Source organism: Squalius cephalus, assembly GCF_949319135.1.
Source record: "Squalius cephalus genome assembly, chromosome: 14".
Classification (NCBI taxonomy): Eukaryota; Metazoa; Chordata; class Actinopteri; order Cypriniformes; family Leuciscidae; genus Squalius; species Squalius cephalus.
The window spans coordinates 15072960-15091764 of record NC_137135.1 but is presented as its reverse complement, the minus strand read 5'-3'; the positions used below and the strand labels follow the sequence as shown (position 1 = coordinate 15091764).

The window sequence follows — 18805 nt, the reverse complement described above, 5'->3', positions numbered from 1 at the left end:
CTCCAGATATCACCCGGACATATTTATGTATATCAATAATGTGTTTTAGTCTTTCCCAATACCATTCCTTTCATCTAACTGCATTGTATTCTATTCAACATTTTGCCATCTGAAATGCTTTATTATTATCAGTATTATCCCAATGTAACTGAATCCTTGATTTTTTGTATTATTTATTTTTTATTTTGTGTGTGTGTGTCATGATTCAGTCTGTATTGAAGTCATTACTGAAATTGCAAATGATTCACGTGAAGGAGGTGCAAAAGGAAAAATGTGTTTTTCTTTTTAATGCAAACAATAATACCCAATTCAATTCAATAAAAGTCATAAAGCTTAATTCTAAGTCTTTTTTGTTTATTATTATTAGTTTAATAATTTTCACAAAAATAAAATAAAAAAATACATGGACTGAGAACAGGGAACCTGAAGATTCAGGATATACAGTAGTTGCTATGACATTTTATACAACAAAACACCTTTACTATATCGAGACAACAGAATTTTGTGCGTGAAAAAGACAATCTTGAGTAAGTCATCATTAGGCCTCCTTCAATCCAGCAGTCGTACCCCCGGTTTCACAGACAAAGCTTAAGCTAGTCCCAAGACTAAAATGCATGTTTGAGCTGCATCTTAAAACATGTGTCAGTGCCATTGTTTTGTCACAAAACGAACAGCAATGTTTTGTTTTTTTTCTAATACATGTTTATAAAAGTAAGGAGCCCCTGAGGGGACCTTTGCAAAAAAAAAAAAAAAACGGACTTTCGCGTGCGCACGAGAAACTATCGCGTTCTCACACGTTACAATTTCCGGTTTGGTTAGTCATTACTACAAATGTGGGAAAAGAGATGAGATGAGAGTGCGTGCTTGGAGCATGCCTCCAGAGATTTGTCTTATAGGGAGTTTGCATTTGAGATTTGCGAAAGTTTCTCGTGCGCACATGAAAGTCCGTTTTTCTTTTTTTTTTTTTTTGCAAAGGTCCCCTCAGGGGCTCCGTATAAAAGCCACTTAAATGTCCTAATTGAGCTAAAATCGAATCCTGGCTTAATCTAAACCCTGTCTGTGAAACCAGGCCATAGACTCTTGGGCTACTTGGTTCCCAGAGTTAACAAACATCCCCACCTCTCACCCCATCCAAAAGTGCAAACAGTGATTCAACATACAAAAAGGCACATGTTTCAGTCATAACTGACTAATGACGAAGGGAAAGCCTACAGGTTTTTGAGCAAGGTGGGTGTGCGTGAAAAATGATGTGATCTGTCATATGTTATAAACAGGATATTGCTTTAAATTTCGGTATATTGCACAACAGGCTAAAGCGACTTGACTCTAAACACAGCACAAGTACACAACAGAAGAAACTGTGGCACTCAGAGGACTTTGTCTAGTATTTCCAGAACGCTGATGTGGAAAAGGCCTGTTTTCCCACTGATCTCCTGAGTCACCAGAAGCCTTCCGTCTGCTCGAGGCCTTTGAACGATGACTATTTCACCTTCCGTCAGCGTGAGCTCTGCATCCGTTTTAGCGTTGTACCCCTTCATTACCCTATATCTGCAGAAAAATCCATGCGTCAACATCAAAAGCAATATCAACGTGTGTCAGAATGCACCAAACTCAAAAGGCCAGGATGTGCCACAGCATATCTGACTGCTTTTTCTTGACAGGAAATGTTTATGAGTTTCGGTGTGTTATCTCCAGAGATCTGGTAATAATATCTGCTAACTGACAATTTTTAGGAGGAAGGATAAAAAAAAAAAATCTGCCACTAATTTCTAGATAATTTTCCCACACAAGAGCAATTAGATCAGATAACGTAATACTTCCTCTTGAAGACACACTCAAGAATACCCACCTACTAGATCCGGACTGGTTGCTGATCAGTACTGGCTTTATATTTAGCGAGAGGCAGTCCATAGCGGCATGATCCTGACCTGTGCTCTTTCTGGCTGGAAGTGCTTTTGTGTCTTTAAGAACTAATGTATTTCCATCCCGACCCAAGATGGCTGAAGGGTTCCAGTGGTCAAGAGCCGAAAGGCCAGACTGGGAACCAGAGATGTGTCCTGCAGAGGAGGCGGACGCTATTTTTGATGTTGTCTGAAGAGCATCGTGAGTCAGGAACCGGACTGACTTTACTGGCTAAAAGAACATCAAAAAACAAATTCAGCCAGTAAAACCATGCTTATGTTATTCATTTGAAATTGTGCCTTTAAATATTCAATCCTAATATTCCTAAAATACTTTTTTTACCTTCTCTGCATTGTGCTTATGAGCCTCTGGTTTAACCAGAATGGACTGAGGAGCTGTGCTGGCCTCTTTCTGGACAGGGTCCCTGTAGACCGGTTGATATCCGCCGGCAGAGGGTGCTGTTGTTTCATATGCCCAATGCTGCGTCTTAATGGGGTTTGAGAACAATCCGTTTCTCTTTTTGGGAAGAACGGGTGAACGACCGAAAGTGTAGATCTGTCCCAGATCCTGCGGAGGAGGCTGAAGGCTTAGGATGGAATGTGAATTGTAGCTTCCGTGGTGAGGCGACCCTAAACGAAAGGTCAAGCAGAAGTGAATCATCGCATCCGGCTGAACGAATACACAATTATAACTGCTGCAGAAGAAACACAGCCCATGCAAGTTAATGTCTGAATGTCAACTAATATATAAAAATATATGAAGAGAAAATAATCCATATATCACTTTTTCAATCAAAATTAAAGGGATAGTTCACCCCAAAAATTAAAAATGTGTCATTATTTACTCACCCTCAAGTTGTTCCAAACCTGTATGAGATTCTTTCTTCTGTTGAACACAAAAGAAGACATTTTAAAGAATATTGGTAATCGAACAGGTGACAGTACCCATTGACTTTTTAAAATAATTAAAATGGAAGTCAATGGGTACTGTCACCTGTTTGATTACATTCTTATATTCAACGTTCTTTTGTTTTCAACAGAAGAAAGAATATCATACATATTTGGAACAACATGAGTTGTTGAATGATGAGTTGAGTAAATTATTTCCTTTTCGGGTGAACTATCCCTTTAACTGAAAATGAATTATGTTTTAATTAGGTTTGGAATAATTACTTCTTTTTTTTAATGTTTTTGAAAGAAGTCTCTTATGTTCACCAAGGCTGCATCTATTTGATCAAAAATACAGTAAAAAATAGTAATATTGTGTAAATTTTATTACGATTTAAAAAATATTTCTTCTAGTTTAATATATTGTAAAGTGTAATTTATTCCTGTGATGCAAAGCTGAATTTTCAGTGTCTTCAGTGTCACATGATCCTTCAGAAATCATTTTAATATGCTGATTTGCTGATCAATGATCAATTATTATCGGTTAATATTTTTGTGGAAACTGTGATAATTTTTGTAAGATTCATTGATGAATAGAAAGTTCAAAAGAGCAGCATTTATTTGAAATACATATCTTTTGTAACATTATAAATGTCTTCAGTCACTTTTTTCAATTGAATGTGTTCTTTCTGAATAAAACTATTAATTTATTTAAAAAAAAAAAACTTACTGACACTTAAACTTTTGAAGGGTCAGTATATCAGTTTCCACAAAAAAATTAAGCAGCACAACTGTTTTCAACATTGATAATAATAAGAAATGTTTCTTGATCAGCAGATCTGCATATTAGAATGATTTCTGAAGGATCATGTGACTGAAGACTGGAGTAATGATGCTGCAAATTCAGCTTTACATCACAGGAATAAATTACATTTTAACATATATTCAAACAGAAAGCGGTTATTTTAAATCGTAATAATATTTCACAATATCGCAGTTTTTACAGTATTTTTGATCAAATAAATGGTATTTTTGATCAAAGCATAAGAGACTTTCAAAAACATTTAAAAAAAACGTAATTATTCAAAATTTTGACTGGTAATGTATATTGACTTACAAGGACGAAATGTGCAAATAAAACACAAATGCGACTAGTTTATGATTTAGAACAGTTGCAATGGCTAAAGACTGACTTATGTTGTCACAGCGTGCTGGGGCTTGTTGGCTCTCACCTCTGTGTGTGGCATGGAAGGCGCGTCTCACTGTGCTCCATCCCTGCTTTACACCCGGCTGCGGTGCTCTCCCGGGACCGGCAGATGACATCACAGCCATTGTAGCTGATGGGGTGTCGCTGTTTACTCTGTCTAAGGCCAGGACTACAGCCTGCGGCTTGTGTGGGGTGTGTCGTTTTGTTGATAATGTGCTTGTATTAGGAACGGCAGGTTTGGTTTGTTCAAGAAACCTTGCAGATGTTCTGTGAGAAAGTTAGTATATTACTGTAAACTTGATTATCAAGATAATAGGCGTGTGCTCGTAAAAATAAAAAGGTTCCAATTAGAACTAAAAAGTTCCACAAAAATGTTTTTGCATTCTCTAGTTATTTAGAAAATGTACAGTATAAAGAACCCATGCACCAATAAACTGATCTAAAGAGCTTGCATCAATATTTTAATAATGTGTTTATCATATTAAACAATGTAAGCAGGTGAAGAAGAGAATGAAAGTAGTGATAACAGGGGTTTTGAAGAGGTGTTTTTCTGCTCACCTGAGTACAGGGGTAACGTAGTTGGCCGGCAGGATCCCTACTTTGCCTGTTCTGAGAGACAGTCCACGCAACCATCCCTCTTTGAATTTCCCATAAACCCCCACCATTTCACCCTTCCTCAGTTCCAGCTCCTCAGAGCGATGAGGTGTGTAGGAATACAGTGCTGCACACCTAAACAGATCATACATCAGCTTGAAGAAATATTTCAGCCAAACACCCGAAAAGGAAAACACTGTCATTATTTACTCACTCAAACCCATTCTTTTGTTGCTGTATGAGAAATGTAAAGATTCTTCAAAAATGATGGGAAAGAAAGGGTGAACTGTCGCTTTAAAAGCCCAATGAATTAATTCCTAAATGTCTCTAGGCCACAAAGAGACACAGTAACTAAAGATCTTTACAATCTACAAAATTAAATTAAAATATTTTCGCTTCAATGCAAGACAATCTTTTAGGTGTTCTTCAAAGTTACATATGATCTCAAAAGCACTCACACACTGATGGAGAGCTGCTGTGTGGCAGACATCTTGCTCTCTGATGGTACGGAGGACGCCTGGGGGTTAATCAGTGCCATGGTAATGGCTGGCGGACTTTCACCATTCATTGTCCTGTCCCTCTGTAATAGTTTGAAAGTAACTGGTCATTTTTGTCTCTTCGCACAAACACTGACAGCAATGTAATATCTCCAATACAGGTGTTTGAAAACACTTCAATAGATTTGTTGAACTTCAAACATTCGTGCTTATGTAGACCCTTGACAACATGTCTTTTAACATATGAAAACAATGAGTAGTACTTTATTATTACTTAACAAAACAAACAAACAAAAAAGACAAAAGACAGACAAGATAAAACAAAACAAGGCAAAGCAAAAAGATAAGACCAAGAACAACAGTAAAAACAAAACAAAAGAGACAAAGTAAGACATGATAAAACAAAACTGCGCAGCACAAAAAGACAAGACAAAAAAAATAAACAAGCCTGAAAACAAAACAAAAAACAATACAAAATAAAACAAAAGACAAGACTAAAAACAAAAGTCAACACAAACAAAAGACACATAAAATAAGACATTATAAAACAAAACAATGGAACACAAAAATACAAAAATGTTAAATAAACAAGCTTGAAAACAAAACAAGTCAAAGGCAAAGCAAAACAAAAACAAGACAATCTAAAAATCCCAAAATAAATCAAAGACCATGAAAAACTTGAAAAAATATGTCAGTTTAATGACATATTACTATTACTATGTTACCCAATTATAATGTAACAGTTAAGAATTTCCAACTTTTATGCGATCCCTAAACTCAACTATAAACAGAACTCCAACCATTTTACAGATAAATTATAAATGAAGTTTTAAGGTTAATTCAGGAGTTATTTTGAATATTTACATGCACATCTCTTCTCTTACATAACCCCACATTAAATATCTCTGACATCAGTCGCAGAGCTGACTCAGCCTCAGATTGAGATGTTTCCACGCTGATAACAAACGACTAATATTAAGGCCACTAATATGGAAGATTCACTGTCGGGGAAATACGTTTTGGCAACTGAGTCATGAGTCTTTCTCTAAAACCAAGATCCAGCCTAATATTAGTGCATTACAAAAGCATGATGAAACAAGAGACCGATCTGTGAATCCTGTAGAGTTTCTGTAACTTTGACAATCTCCACGCCTCTCTTAAACACTTACACCTACAGTATGTCCCATAATTATCTGAGAGAGAGCAGGTGATTACAGCTTAGTTATATCAGAACTGCCACAGAAGACACAGGGAGTACATTAACACATTTTATTCAAAGCGACGTACAAATGAGAAATACAGCACAGGTGATTCATCCTAGCGAGGCGGTAACATTAACATAAGAAGTGCTGCAATCCAAAATTGTATCTTAAAAGTGCCACAAGAGCACAATGGAGCATTTATTTTAAGAAAGGAAGTTCGGTCCCAGTTTATTTCACAGACAAAAAAAATCTGGTGTAGGATTTACTTTGAGCTCATGTTCACTCAGAAATTGCAAGTAAATTTCAGAAATAATAACAGATAAACAGCAAGTAAACCATTAAATTAAACGTGAAATTTCGAAGTAGAAAGACTGAAATATTATTTTCTTGTAAAAATACAATGATTTTTTTTCTGATGACCAACTTAAGTGCAATGTACTTATTTTGTTGCTGCTACTGAGGTGGGATACGGGTAAGGTTAGAGGCTTTATGGCATGGTATGGTTAAGTCTAAAGGTTAGTTAAGGGAAGGGTCAACAGTGTAATTATAGATGTAATTACATGCAAGTATTTGCTATGCAAGTACAATCTAAAAACATTTACGGGCACAGAAAATGCATTATATCACGTTATTAATTAAAATGTAAGTACATACTATTTAAAAACGCTTAATATGCAATGAGTCCATCATTTATAACTTTCTTGGAATGTTTAATATTTGCCTTTTAAGAAATGTAATTAGTTTGTTAGACTTTGCCTATTCTAAATGATCAGGTTTTTGACTAGAGATTGTTTGATGAGAATATTCCTCTGTTATAACCAACCATGGGAGACCCAACTTCACAGATCATATTTAGATGACCTATTTGCTTTGCCTTTTATTTGCAACTTCAGATTTAAAGTCTGTCAAGACAGCTCTCCAGTCATTTCAATCAGAATCAATGCGACTGGGAATTTCACGTCTAAGGGCGAAATATTTTCTCCATGCATATGAGTTCAAGTTGGTCATGTGAACACAAAGCATCAACAGAAAGCAGCTTGGTTTGAAAGTGACTTCTGTGTGAGCTGTGCTTCATACATCTATTGACAAAGACAATGGACCTTTCTTGCCCTCAAAGTTTTGGTGAAATTATATGGACTATTTATATGGTACGGCACCTGAACCGGTTCACTTTAATTCTGTGGAAAAGAGCAGCCAGCAGATTCTGCAATATATCTTCTTTTGTGTTCCATTAGAAGCTCGTGAAGGGTTTGCACCAACGATGAGTTAATAAATAATGACATCATTTTTTTTTGGGGGGGGGGGGGCGATCTATTGCTTTAAATATTTTCCTTCTATTTAAATGACACTGCTGAGTCAGAAACAGTGGGCATGTTTCCTATGACTTCACACAGTGTTGCACAATCTGAAGAAAAATCCAGTGTTAACTGAACCCCCGAGTGACTCGCCTCACCATGATGTTCTCCTCGCCATCTATTAATGACACAACTGATGGCAGGAGGAGAGAGAGAGAGAGAGAGAGAGAGAGAGTCACTGCTCAGTGAAGAGGAATGAGCCTTTCAACCAGATAAGAGGAAAGTGTTATGTAACCCTATATGAGTCATGAGCTTGTAAAGCTGCAACAGAGAATGGGGCATTTTTAGCTCTCAGGCACGCTGGCTTCCTCTCATATAGCAAAACATCTCACACTGACAGCGGAGAGAAATATTTGTACACATTTTTTGGGAGAAAGCATGAAGAAAGTAACTGCTCCTTTTAGGTAAATCACATACATTAGCAGTGATTTCAAAATCTACTTTGCAAGATCTTGTGAGACTGAATCAGGCACATTTGCATCATGAGCACATTAAGATATTATAAGTATTGTTCCTTTTCTATACAAGGATGATCACAGATAACTAAAACAAACATTGCCTCACCATTAAAAATAAAGATCTCTGACTCATCATCTCTCTCCTTCATCCAATAATGAATAGGATGTTAAACTCGTGAATTATCATCCAAAAAACACCCAGTGTAGCTAAATCACAGACGCTGAATGACAAAAACACACGCATGGCTAACTAATCGCATGTCTGCGTAGCACATGAATAGCCAATTGTCATTCCTACACAAAGAAATGTGATAAAAATACAACCCCGCACAGGGACTGCTCACCTTAGGCAAGTTTCTGTGAGAGCTCCTCAGACGCGGTTTGTTAAACGTGGCGAGTTGTGGCGTCTTGCTGGAGGAAGGCTGTGCGGTGGAGCTGATGTGAGGTGGCTGCTGGCTCTGGCTGAGAGGAGGATGGTTCAGGCTGTTCAGGAGACTGACATTTGGAGGCCTGGCCGACTTGTGAGACGCTCCAGCGAGCCGCCTGTGGACGTAAGCATCTGCGTTGACCCTGCCGGCGCTCCGTGGGTGCGATTCCACCGAGTCCCTCCTCTTGCGTTTCTCCAGAAGCTCGTGCGCAGCCGGATTCGGCTACAGCGGAAAGACACAAATCAGGTTAAAAAAGAAGCTGAGATGCACAATAAAGACATGCTGGCTCTCATCTGCGTAAGCCACTTTACCTGCTGTGAGTTTGCCTGTAAGAAAAGTGCAAGTTAAAAGCGATAAGTCCCACCTGCTCGCCCCCAAACTTCCTAAGAGGCAGCTGGATCTGAGGAACGCACCGTTAAGATGGACTGGTGCAGCACATGTGGGCAGGAGTGACACTCCCCCTCCCTTTTCCCATGATGTGCTGCTCTGCCACCAAAGAAAAAGACAGCATTACTGTGCCTTCACGCCTGGCTGGTCACCGCTGAGATGCCCGACTGGCGCTGAGAGGGAGGCTGGCTGTTTTATCTGACTAACCTCAGATATAATCCGGTGCATGGATAATGAAATCTGGAGCTTGATTATCCAGCGACACATGAGGTTCACCGGAGCAGCGGTGGCGGAAGAATGCACATCTCAGTCACAGGACTGCTGCGTCAGAGATAGCAAGCTCACTAACCACGTCTAAAAGCCCGTTATCACGCTCGTAAGTAGCTGCCGACAGCACGGGCGCTAAGAGACGAGGGCCTATTGTTCGGAATTTAATCGTGACATTAAACGGGGGAAACGATTAGCGGAAATTGAAAAGATTGGCAAATAGTGACGAAGATTTCACGTCACAAAGCAGTGAGTGATGTCATTTTAAATTAGCGTATTATTGCATAAAGACTTAGAAAGAACAAAACAGTCAAGGAATATTTAAAATCAAGAGGAAAAATGGGATATTTTGCACAAAGAAGTCTATTTTTAGGATTTTTTTAATTTGTTTGTGCTGTGACATTATTTTCATGATAATTAAGCAAATATCCCTCATTCTCAATGGTCCACAATATTCTCATTACTGTAATTGCTTGTCAACAGGAGGTCTGTGGCGACACTGCGGGGTCCTGCCAATTAATGTTTGATGATCGCAAACTCATTTTTGCTGAAGAAAATATAAAAATATGCATTTTAAAATATGAAGTTAACTCCAACCAAAGCTAAAGCAAATTTAGCTAAAGTAAATGACCAAAAATAAGAAGCTACATTCAGCTACATGCTTCATTATCCCTTCCACATTAAAACTTGTACAATATGCACATTTTAAATGATTATTTTAGTGGCTTTCAATGTAATGTAAGCCTCACAACAAAGTATGTGAATATAGTAATATCACATACTATATACTATGAGCACGTTATTGTAGGCTAGGCTTAAAGTCCAACACTAACTTTCATAAATATAACAGAAAAATTATAAAGCAGATTTAAAAGTACAATTGAAAGTATCATTGTTGTACTGTCTTTAATTAATGGTCTTTTTAATAATAAAAACAACATTATTTCCAATATTTCACATTACAGTAATGAGGGGGAAATCTACTTAATTTAAAAATAGGCTTTCTTTTCTTTGTGCAAAATATTTCTTTTTTGGTAACACTTTACAATAAGGTTTCATTTGTTAACATTAGTTAATGTAATAACTAAGCATGAGCAATACATTTGTTGTATTTGTTCATCTTTGTTAACGTTAGTTAATATAAAAACAGCTGTTCATTGTTTGTTCACTTTACTTCACAGTCCATTAATTAATGTTAACAAATACAACTTTTGATTTTAACAATGTATAAGTAAATGTTGAAATTAACATTAACACAGAATAATAAATGCTGAAGAACTGCGGTTCACTATTGTTAACTAATGTAGTTAACTAATGAAACCTTATTGTAAAATGTTACCCTTTTTTATATTCAGATTTCAGGGGTTAAATACGATCTGAACATTTCTTCAAAGAGATTCTCCATGTTTTGAATAAAAACTTGTTGCCTTACCTCTGTGAGCTGCAAAGGAAAAATCCCAACTTTGTCTCCGAGTTTACCTTCGACCCAATTTTCATTGACTTGTTTAATGAGAGTAATGCTGTCTCCCTGTGGGGGGAAAGAGAGACAGCCGTGTGTTAGGCAGCTGAGGGTGCATGGACGTCCCTGAAGACGTTTACTTGGCTCAAATCACTCTACGCTGCAGGCCCATTACACCCTTAACTCGGCTCCAGACCCATTTGGACCATCTGCTCTCAAAGAAGAAGAAAAAAACACTCCAGGAAATGTCCTTTAATGGAAGCTGTGCCTGAGTCAGAACTGTTATATAATTCAAGTCCTGTGGTGTGACTAACAATACTGCTACATAAAAGAGCCCCAAGAAAAGAAATGTATTCGCTTCCCAGTTCCCACTCTATAATCCACCCAAATGGGGCATGTAATACTCAAAATGCTTATGTTTAATATACAATGGCCAAAAGAAGTATTTTGTCACTTCAGTCACATATAAAAATCAATCATTTTAGCAGATGCCACTTTTGTTAATGTAATGAAATTCATAATTTTCTTTAGCATGGATTAAGTGTCCAAATGCTTTTCGTGGCCACTGTACCAACAAAACTGAGTTGTGGTAGTACACTGATTAAAGAAGAATAGATTGACCTTGAAGAAGGTTAAGCATTCCTTGCTGTCGTCTGGATCTAGATTGTTCGCATTGAAGTCATAAAGTGCTCGGCAGAGGGCCAGGGGCTGCGACTGCTCACTTATGACTCGCACCACGTTGACTGGAACCAGACCACTGCTCTCTTTGCTTTCCCCATAATACCAGTTATCATCTACTTTCCACCGCAGATAAATGATGTCACCTGACTTCATTGTGATCTCCCCAGGTGCATTCCCCTGGAAGTCATATAAAGCTTGGGCTTGCACCTGAAACAAATAAAAAGGAAGCCTGTCAAGAACACATGTGGGCCATATTTTACTCCAAATTCTAAAGAAAAAAAAGAATGAAGCCATTGTAGGACCTTTATATTTTTACATTGTGGCATTATCGGCATGACAATTAAATACATCCAATTCTTATTAATGCAATGCCGAAAACTTAATTTTCATTACCGTAATGCACAAAAATTATGATATGACATTTCAATTATTACACTGACTTTACTGTATATATATATATACTTTATGTATGTAAATAACACAGCATCTAACAGCTCTCTGTATACTATCTCTCTAGTACTTCTAATGCATGTTCAGGTAATCAACCAATCAGCACAAGAGGAAGCCGGTATAAATATAGCCTTCCCTCACCTCTGTCCCATGACAGTTTCACACCATCCCTCCACCACCCCATCACCTCACTCTTGGCTGGTTTTCTGTCCCAATCAAAAGGGGGGAGTACTCTGGGTTCGGGCCAAATTCCGAGCTCGGAGCCCTCTCCCGGACAGGACGCCAAATACGCATAAATTACTACATCTGATTTCATGTACGTGTGAACTCGTGAAATTAGAGGCATGGAATGGGAAATGCAAGAGCTAAACAGAGTTACTGTTTGTGGCCGCCGATGCGGTGGCTTTTTTCCCAACTGAAACTCAAATCCACCGACCTACTTAAACTAAACCAAGGCCCAGTGTGTTTCAGTGGACATTGTTAAACACACACAGAGATAATTGAGCTCTTAAGCAGGTCGGAAAGACAAACTGACCCTGCATACATCCCAACACAAAACCCATACTGATCTATTTATAAATACACATTTCATCATCATTTACGCTCCGCAGGATTATTCTTCTATCGAAAAACAAACATCATGTTTGATTTGGCATGACAACAGATACAAGGTAATATGATACATTCTGGACAGATTTTTTGGAAATCATTCATATTTTGAGCACTATTATCAGCATAATGATAAATCTACATCATAACATTTAAAAAAAACGTTTGGTCCCACTTTATAGTAAGTGCATTGTACAGTACTGTATATACTAACATTTAAATTATTCACTTGATACAATGCACTTATTGTTTATGTTTTTACAATGTACTTTTTTTTATACCTGCATGAAATGAATTTCTGTAATTACATCTAACTACACGGTCGACCCTTCCCTTACCCGTTAACCCACTCTTAAATCTATCCATACCACCACACTTGTGCCTAACCTTACCCGTATCCCAATAGAGGCAAAAGTGTTTTGCAATACAACATGAACAAAGTGCATTGATTTTTTTTTTTTTTGATGCAAGTACACAGAAGTTTTTTTAAAAAGTTGCTGCCTTACATTTTTAAGTACAATTAACGTGGATGTTTAAGTCATTTGAACTTAAATAAATCTTGTATAAAAAAAAAAGTTTAAAACTGCTTAATTTTGATGAGTTAAAGCAAAGTAAAAACATATGTTGTCATAACTTATTGATCATATTGGCCTATATTTTTTACAGTAATATAAAGTGTGACCAAACCAGAAAGAATTCTTATCCCGAAAGAAAAGCAAACAAGCCTAAGTCTTGACATGCAGGCAAGACCAACTCAACTGCATGTCACAAAATACACAAGCAGCAGCTACAAAAAAAAAAAGAAAAAAGGAAAGACAAAGGTTGCTTTTTAAGTCAGTGCATTTCAAATCGTTATTCGCACTCTAATGCGATTTAGCCTTGGCTACAAACACTATGATACCGACATGGGATTACTTCGAGAAGATAATCTATGTTCACTGTATCTGTCCCTACCAAAATAAACTATATAAAATAAATGCAAGCAACAAAAGTACATGTACTTCTTACCCACTGTGTGCCCTGCTCCTGTTTGGGCAGATCTTGAATGTAACTGCCTAAAAGGTTCTCCTGGACTGTAGAGCTCACATATCTGCCGGATCTGTCCCTCGGTGTGCCCTGTGGACCCCGTTCCTGGAGGCTCTCTAGGAGTCTCACTAGCAGCGGATTGGTGGGAAGCTCCTCCACTGATCCAGGAACAGCAGTTCTGCACTCTGGGCAGCACATCTGATGGTGGTGTGATGCCTCGTGCTGCTGAAGGCATGATTTGCAAAACGTGTGCTGGCATGGCAAAACCTTGGCAGACACGTCTAAAGGCTCCATACACAAAGGACACTCCAACAGGTCCAAAACAGCCAGATCCTCCATCATAGAGGACTCAATCATACAGCACACTCCTCCTGCACAACTGACACGTGATCACACGCGCTTTATACGTGGGTTACACAATATTCGATAACTGTTTTAGCAAAAATACACATAATAATTTCTCAAAGTAAACATGTTGCTAATAGCTCGTGTAGGCTACTTCCGTCAACACCTGTTGTTCACGCTATTGTAGGCTAATATGTAAACAGGTGTGAACATGCGACATTTGTAAAGGATTTGTAAACGACACGTGTATATTTTTAGCTTATATATCTATATTCTAGATTAATTACGCTTACATTTCGATACATTTGTGCTATTATGATACTGTAGAGATGAGAAGCAAGTTTTCATTGAAATCAAGATCGGGCGAGTCGTCAGCACGTGACGTCACGTCACGTCTACCTGGATTACACAAAACACGTCCACAGCAAAATTAGTTAGATATAAAACTGAACATTGTACTCAAATACAGTTATCTATTCACATACCTTATGGTCGCGTAAGAGTAGAAAAACTGATGGGGGGAAAAAGTCCTACTGGCGACTGACAGAGCAGGTCTAAACTGGATGTTTGCGGACAGGTGTCATCTTACACCTCAGTGTCAACTGAGATTCAGCCGGAGAAAATAATGGACTGAACATGACGGAAAACACTACGGAAACTTCTGAAATCAAAAATAATGCTTTCATTTCGAATGTTCACATATAAGTTATTAATTAGATAATAATTAATCAGTGAATGATGAATTATACTCAACTTGACATAGGCCTATAGGCTACATTTAGAAAGATACACATTTATTTTGTCAGTTAAATTAGGCCAACGTTTTTTTAGGTTTTATTTTCTGTTCATTTTCTATAGAGTAGGCAAAAAACAAAGTTGCAAAATTGCAGTTTTGTGTTATTTTACAATTTGCAATAATCGGTTACACTTTATTTGGTAACACTTTATATTACAGTGTCCTGGTTACAAGTTACATGTAGTTACTATAGTAATAAAAACTACAAATTATGCATAATTACATGCAACTAACCCTAAACCAAACTTAATCCTAACCCTAACCCTTTAGTAAATAGGCTACATAGTTAATTAATTTTACTCAGTTCTTAAACGTGTAATTACACTGTAGCAAGAGCACCTTAAAATAAAGTGTAACCCCTTATTTTAAAGTGACAGTTACATTGTACTTACTCAAATAAGTATTGAGTAATATTAATTAACTTTGAGTTACAGTTAGGATTTGGTTTTGGGTTTGTTATACTTGTAATTATGCATAATGCACTGTAATTACTAAGTACATGTTGAAACGTGTACCTATGTCATCTTAAAAGAAATTGTTACCCAATAATTTACAATTAACAATAAAGATGACAAAATCATCTAATCAAATAAAAATGTGTTAAAAATGATTTTTTTTCGTTGTTATGTTGTTGTTGTTGTTGTCATAAAACCAATAAAAATTAATATTGAAAAAAATAATGATTCTAAAAAAATGTTTGAGAATGGCTAACATGGTTGCAAAATGTTGCCATAATTAAGCTGTCACCCAGAAGCTAGTTAGTTTCTGTGTTACAGTAATTCGTAGCCTAGTTATTGATTAACTTATTTTTCTGGAAATTAATGAAAATGTTTGTTTAATAATTGTTATTACAATAACTTAAATAATAGGGTTGAATGCTTGAGCTTGACAAATGCAGTCAGAAGAAATAATGTAGATGATTTTCTTGTATTACCATCAAAGTGTAAAAAGTGTTTTAGTAGTGAATATCAATTAAACAGATAATCAAAATTTCAAATGTATGACATTGTGTGATTGACAGTCAAGAAGGTCAAGGCCTCTGAGTTGGGAAGGACAAAATCAACATCAAAGTCAACATTTTAGAGTCAAGTATTATAGATAATAATTTTTAAATCAGTCTCACAACAAAAATTGGATTTGCTCCTGTAATGGTTTAAAAGATGGGAAGTTGAGTTACATGCAAATTCATTTCATTGCAAGGTCCACTATTCCAAGTTAATTTTGAAGTAATACTGCCGCCCTCCAGTGGTGAACAAAAGCAATTGGATCATGTTTTATAAAATGTAGCACTGCCTTGTAATTTCATGTGTCATCTAGATTTTTCATTGAAACAACCCCATCAGGGGTTTTATCTGCCAAGTATTTTCCCTACATGAATAAGCATCTGCTTCAGTCAGACAGATTAATGAGCAGAAGATCTATTGACAGATAAGACAAGACAAGCCTAATGATAATGGGAGTTCTGGTAGTGATGACTGCAGCCTTAGTCACCGCATAAATCATCTGCTACTTTACCCTGCAATGAAAAAATTCAGACATCTGTTTTGAATCGATGGGATTTCAAATTCACACATCCCTTAAACCCCAAAGTCCCGTTAACATCTCACGGTTAAATTATTCATTAATATTGGCTCTGCGTTCTGCACAAGTTCAGGACATTCACTTAAATTTTTTAAGGGTGCATGAATTTTTTATCTGTTTTGTAAGTCTGCAGAATATAGCCAATGCTATCTCAAGTTAGACATTCTTTAAAATAGATATTCATTTTCTTTTTATGTTTGTGAATTAGTTTCATGCATGGTTTCCGGTGCTGCGTGTCTGATCTAATGCTTTTAAGTGATTCATGTAATCAGTTTAAGTAAGGTTAGGTTAGGTTAGGTTAGGTTAACATCCTGACAAAACTCAGATTGAGCCTTTGGCCGCTGTAAAGTTGAGTGTTTGTGATGAGCTGGAGAGGTATGCAAAAGTTTCAATGGGCTCTTACTGGGTGTTTGTAATTCTTTGTCCTCTTGTCTGATAGAGAGACGAGAAGGAGAAGAGAACTGGCCAGCAGAGGGAGCAGTTTGTATGGCTACATGCAGCTGATAAGCTTTTCCTCTCAAATTTTTAGTGTTTCCTCTTCACACAAAGATTATCACTGGCTCCTAATAACAGTATTCCATTACTTTTCTCATTTCATTTTTCATCCGGCTGGTTTCGTTGTTTGTTTTCGATCATTCATTGAGATTTGTGCTTTCTCTGCAGTTTGAAGTATAATCAAGTCATCTGAGTTCTGTGGGAATGGGTGTTTATAGGCTTCCATTACAGTCCATCAATTATTCATGGGCTGATTATATGGCTATTGTTTCCTGCCATTATTTCTGAGAGTTTACATTTATCAAAATCGTCCACCCACATGTAGGCTACACTCTTTCCTTGCTCAGCTCGGTGCAGAAATTACTTTTGTAACTATAGTCACTTATAAGGATCAAAATATTGAAATCGTTGCTGTGTAATCCACGCCAGAGAGAGATCAACAGTAAATCTAAACACTGTTAAGGTGTCTCTAATAAGTATCATTCGGGGTTCCTGCTTGGGGATGTCAATCTGTTGTATATCTTCCTTTTCTGGGATACTACAACACCTTCTGTTTGTCTTGCTTCTGGTGTTTTGTTAATTATGGTTGCATCTGTAGTTTGTGCAGCTTGTATAGTTGTGCAGCTCTCAGAGTTTTTAACAAAGAGCCTGCCGCGCAAGACCAACCGGAATAACAACATTTTTTTTAAGGTTAAACGTCACTCTTGTATTTGTCACAAAATGTTAAAACAATTCCCACAGATCAAACTGTATACTACCAACAGAGTCAAAAACTGAGTCTGTAAGATTAGGACGGACGGACGGACGGACGGACGGACGGACAGACAGACAGACAGACAGACAGACAGACAGACAGACAGACAGATAGATAGATAGATAGATAGATAGATAGATAGATAGACAGACAGACAGACAGACAGACAGACAGACAGACAGACAGACAGACAGACAGACAGACAGACAGACAGACAGATAGATAGATAGATAGATAGAGACAGACAGACAGACAGACAGACAGACAGACAGATAGATAGATAGATAGATAGATAGATAGATAGATAGATAGATAGATAGGTAGACAGACAGACAGACAGACAGACAGACAGACAGATAGATAGATAGATAGATAGATAGATAGATAGATAGATAGATAGACAGACAGACAGACAGACAGACAGACAGACAGACAGACAGACAGACAGATAGAGCCAGACAGACAGACAGACAGACAGACAGATAGAGACAGACAGACAGACAGACAGACAGGTAGGTAGACAGACAGACAGACAGACAGACAGACAGACAGACAGACAGACAGATAGATAGATAGATAGATAGATAGATAGATAGATAGATAGATAGATAGATACAGATAGATACAGATAGACAGGAAATCTGTCACAATCTAAAATATAGAGTTTATAGATGTGTTATTTGTCACAAAAAAATACCACAGATCAAAATATTCAACCCCCTACTATGAAACAATGTTGAAAGTCTGTCACATTGGATCAACTTAATTACCCTTGTCTGAATGCCTTGAATCTAATTTGGAAACCAAATGTTAGCTGTTTCAGGAGCAGGTGGTCCCCTGCCAAATGTCTTTACCATCCATCTGCAGAGCACCTGTGCTCTCATTCTGCTTATGCTCTGGTTCGGCTGTGAATCATTCTCCATTGAGTAATGCATTGTCCCTCTCAGCTCTGGGCATTGACACCAGAACCCACTGTACATGATCGAAGTAATGACTGAACATGTCGCTGGATGATGAAACCCCACCGTGATGAGAACATCAAGCCACTTCAGCCTGGTTCAGTTCAGTGGTGACCTGATATTGTTGTGCATGTCCATTAAAAAAGGGTTGTCATCAGTGTGGCATCTGTGATGTTGTGACATTATGCCTGACCTCTAGGCGAGCCATCTAAGGTCCTGCTTGCCTTCTGGACCTGACAGGCCATCATCAGAAATAAACCTCAAGCGCTCTCATTACAGAGGACATTACGTTCATTTGCACAAAAATGATCTGATATGTCCTGGATGGATGAGTGTAGTAGTGGTGGGTGTGCATGAAACATCCGTGGAGCTTTACATCTGGCTGCGAACGCTAAAAATGGGACATCAATGGCACATGCATACGGCTCAGACTGAAGCCAGCTTTTAATTGAAGAACACATAAACA

The 18805-nt window shown here is 37.5% G+C and overlaps 1 protein-coding gene across 4 annotated transcripts; it reads right to left on the bottom strand.

Annotated features, from left to right (window-relative positions):
* Nucleotides 1-187: 187 nt before the first annotated feature.
* sh3rf2 (SH3 domain containing ring finger 2) lies at nucleotides 188-14308 on the bottom strand. 4 transcript variants are annotated; one of them, XM_079892380.1, is made up of 12 exons: nucleotides 14240-14308; nucleotides 13392-13788; nucleotides 11265-11531; nucleotides 10617-10712; nucleotides 8447-8752; nucleotides 5049-5170; nucleotides 4555-4725; nucleotides 4022-4263; nucleotides 2245-2531; nucleotides 1850-2133; nucleotides 1006-1548; nucleotides 188-722 (listed from the first exon to the last, which is right to left on the bottom strand). In XM_079892380.1, exons 2-11 carry the CDS (start codon nucleotides 13764-13766, stop codon nucleotides 1368-1370), a joined length of 2331 nt encoding a protein of 776 aa, XP_079748506.1. In that variant the 5' UTR covers nucleotides 13767-13788; nucleotides 14240-14308; the 3' UTR covers nucleotides 188-722; nucleotides 1006-1367. The 4 variants fall into 4 exon arrangements, with proteins under 4 accessions (XP_079748506.1, XP_079748509.1, XP_079748508.1 ...); XM_079892383.1 differs by lacking the exon at nucleotides 14240-14308 and having other exon boundaries at nucleotides 337-722; nucleotides 1090-1548; nucleotides 13392-14115; XM_079892382.1 differs by lacking the exon at nucleotides 14240-14308 and having other exon boundaries at nucleotides 366-722; nucleotides 1025-1548; nucleotides 13392-14115.
* Between the last annotated feature and the right edge of the window lie 4497 nt (nucleotides 14309-18805).

Excerpts from the sequence above, each read along its gene's own strand:
- sh3rf2 (XM_079892380.1), bottom strand. The coding sequence starts at position 13,766 with ATGATTGAGTCCTCTATGATGGAGGATCTGGCTGTTTTGGACCTGTTG. Across the intron at positions 8,753-10,616 it reads TTCCTTTGCAGCTCACAGAG|CCGAATCCGGCTGCGCACGA; the intron begins GTAAGGCAACAA and ends TTTCCGCTGTAG. Across the intron at positions 1,549-1,849 it reads AACCAGTCCGGATCTAGTAG|ATATAGGGTAATGAAGGGGT; the intron begins GTGGGTATTCTT and ends ATTTTTCTGCAG.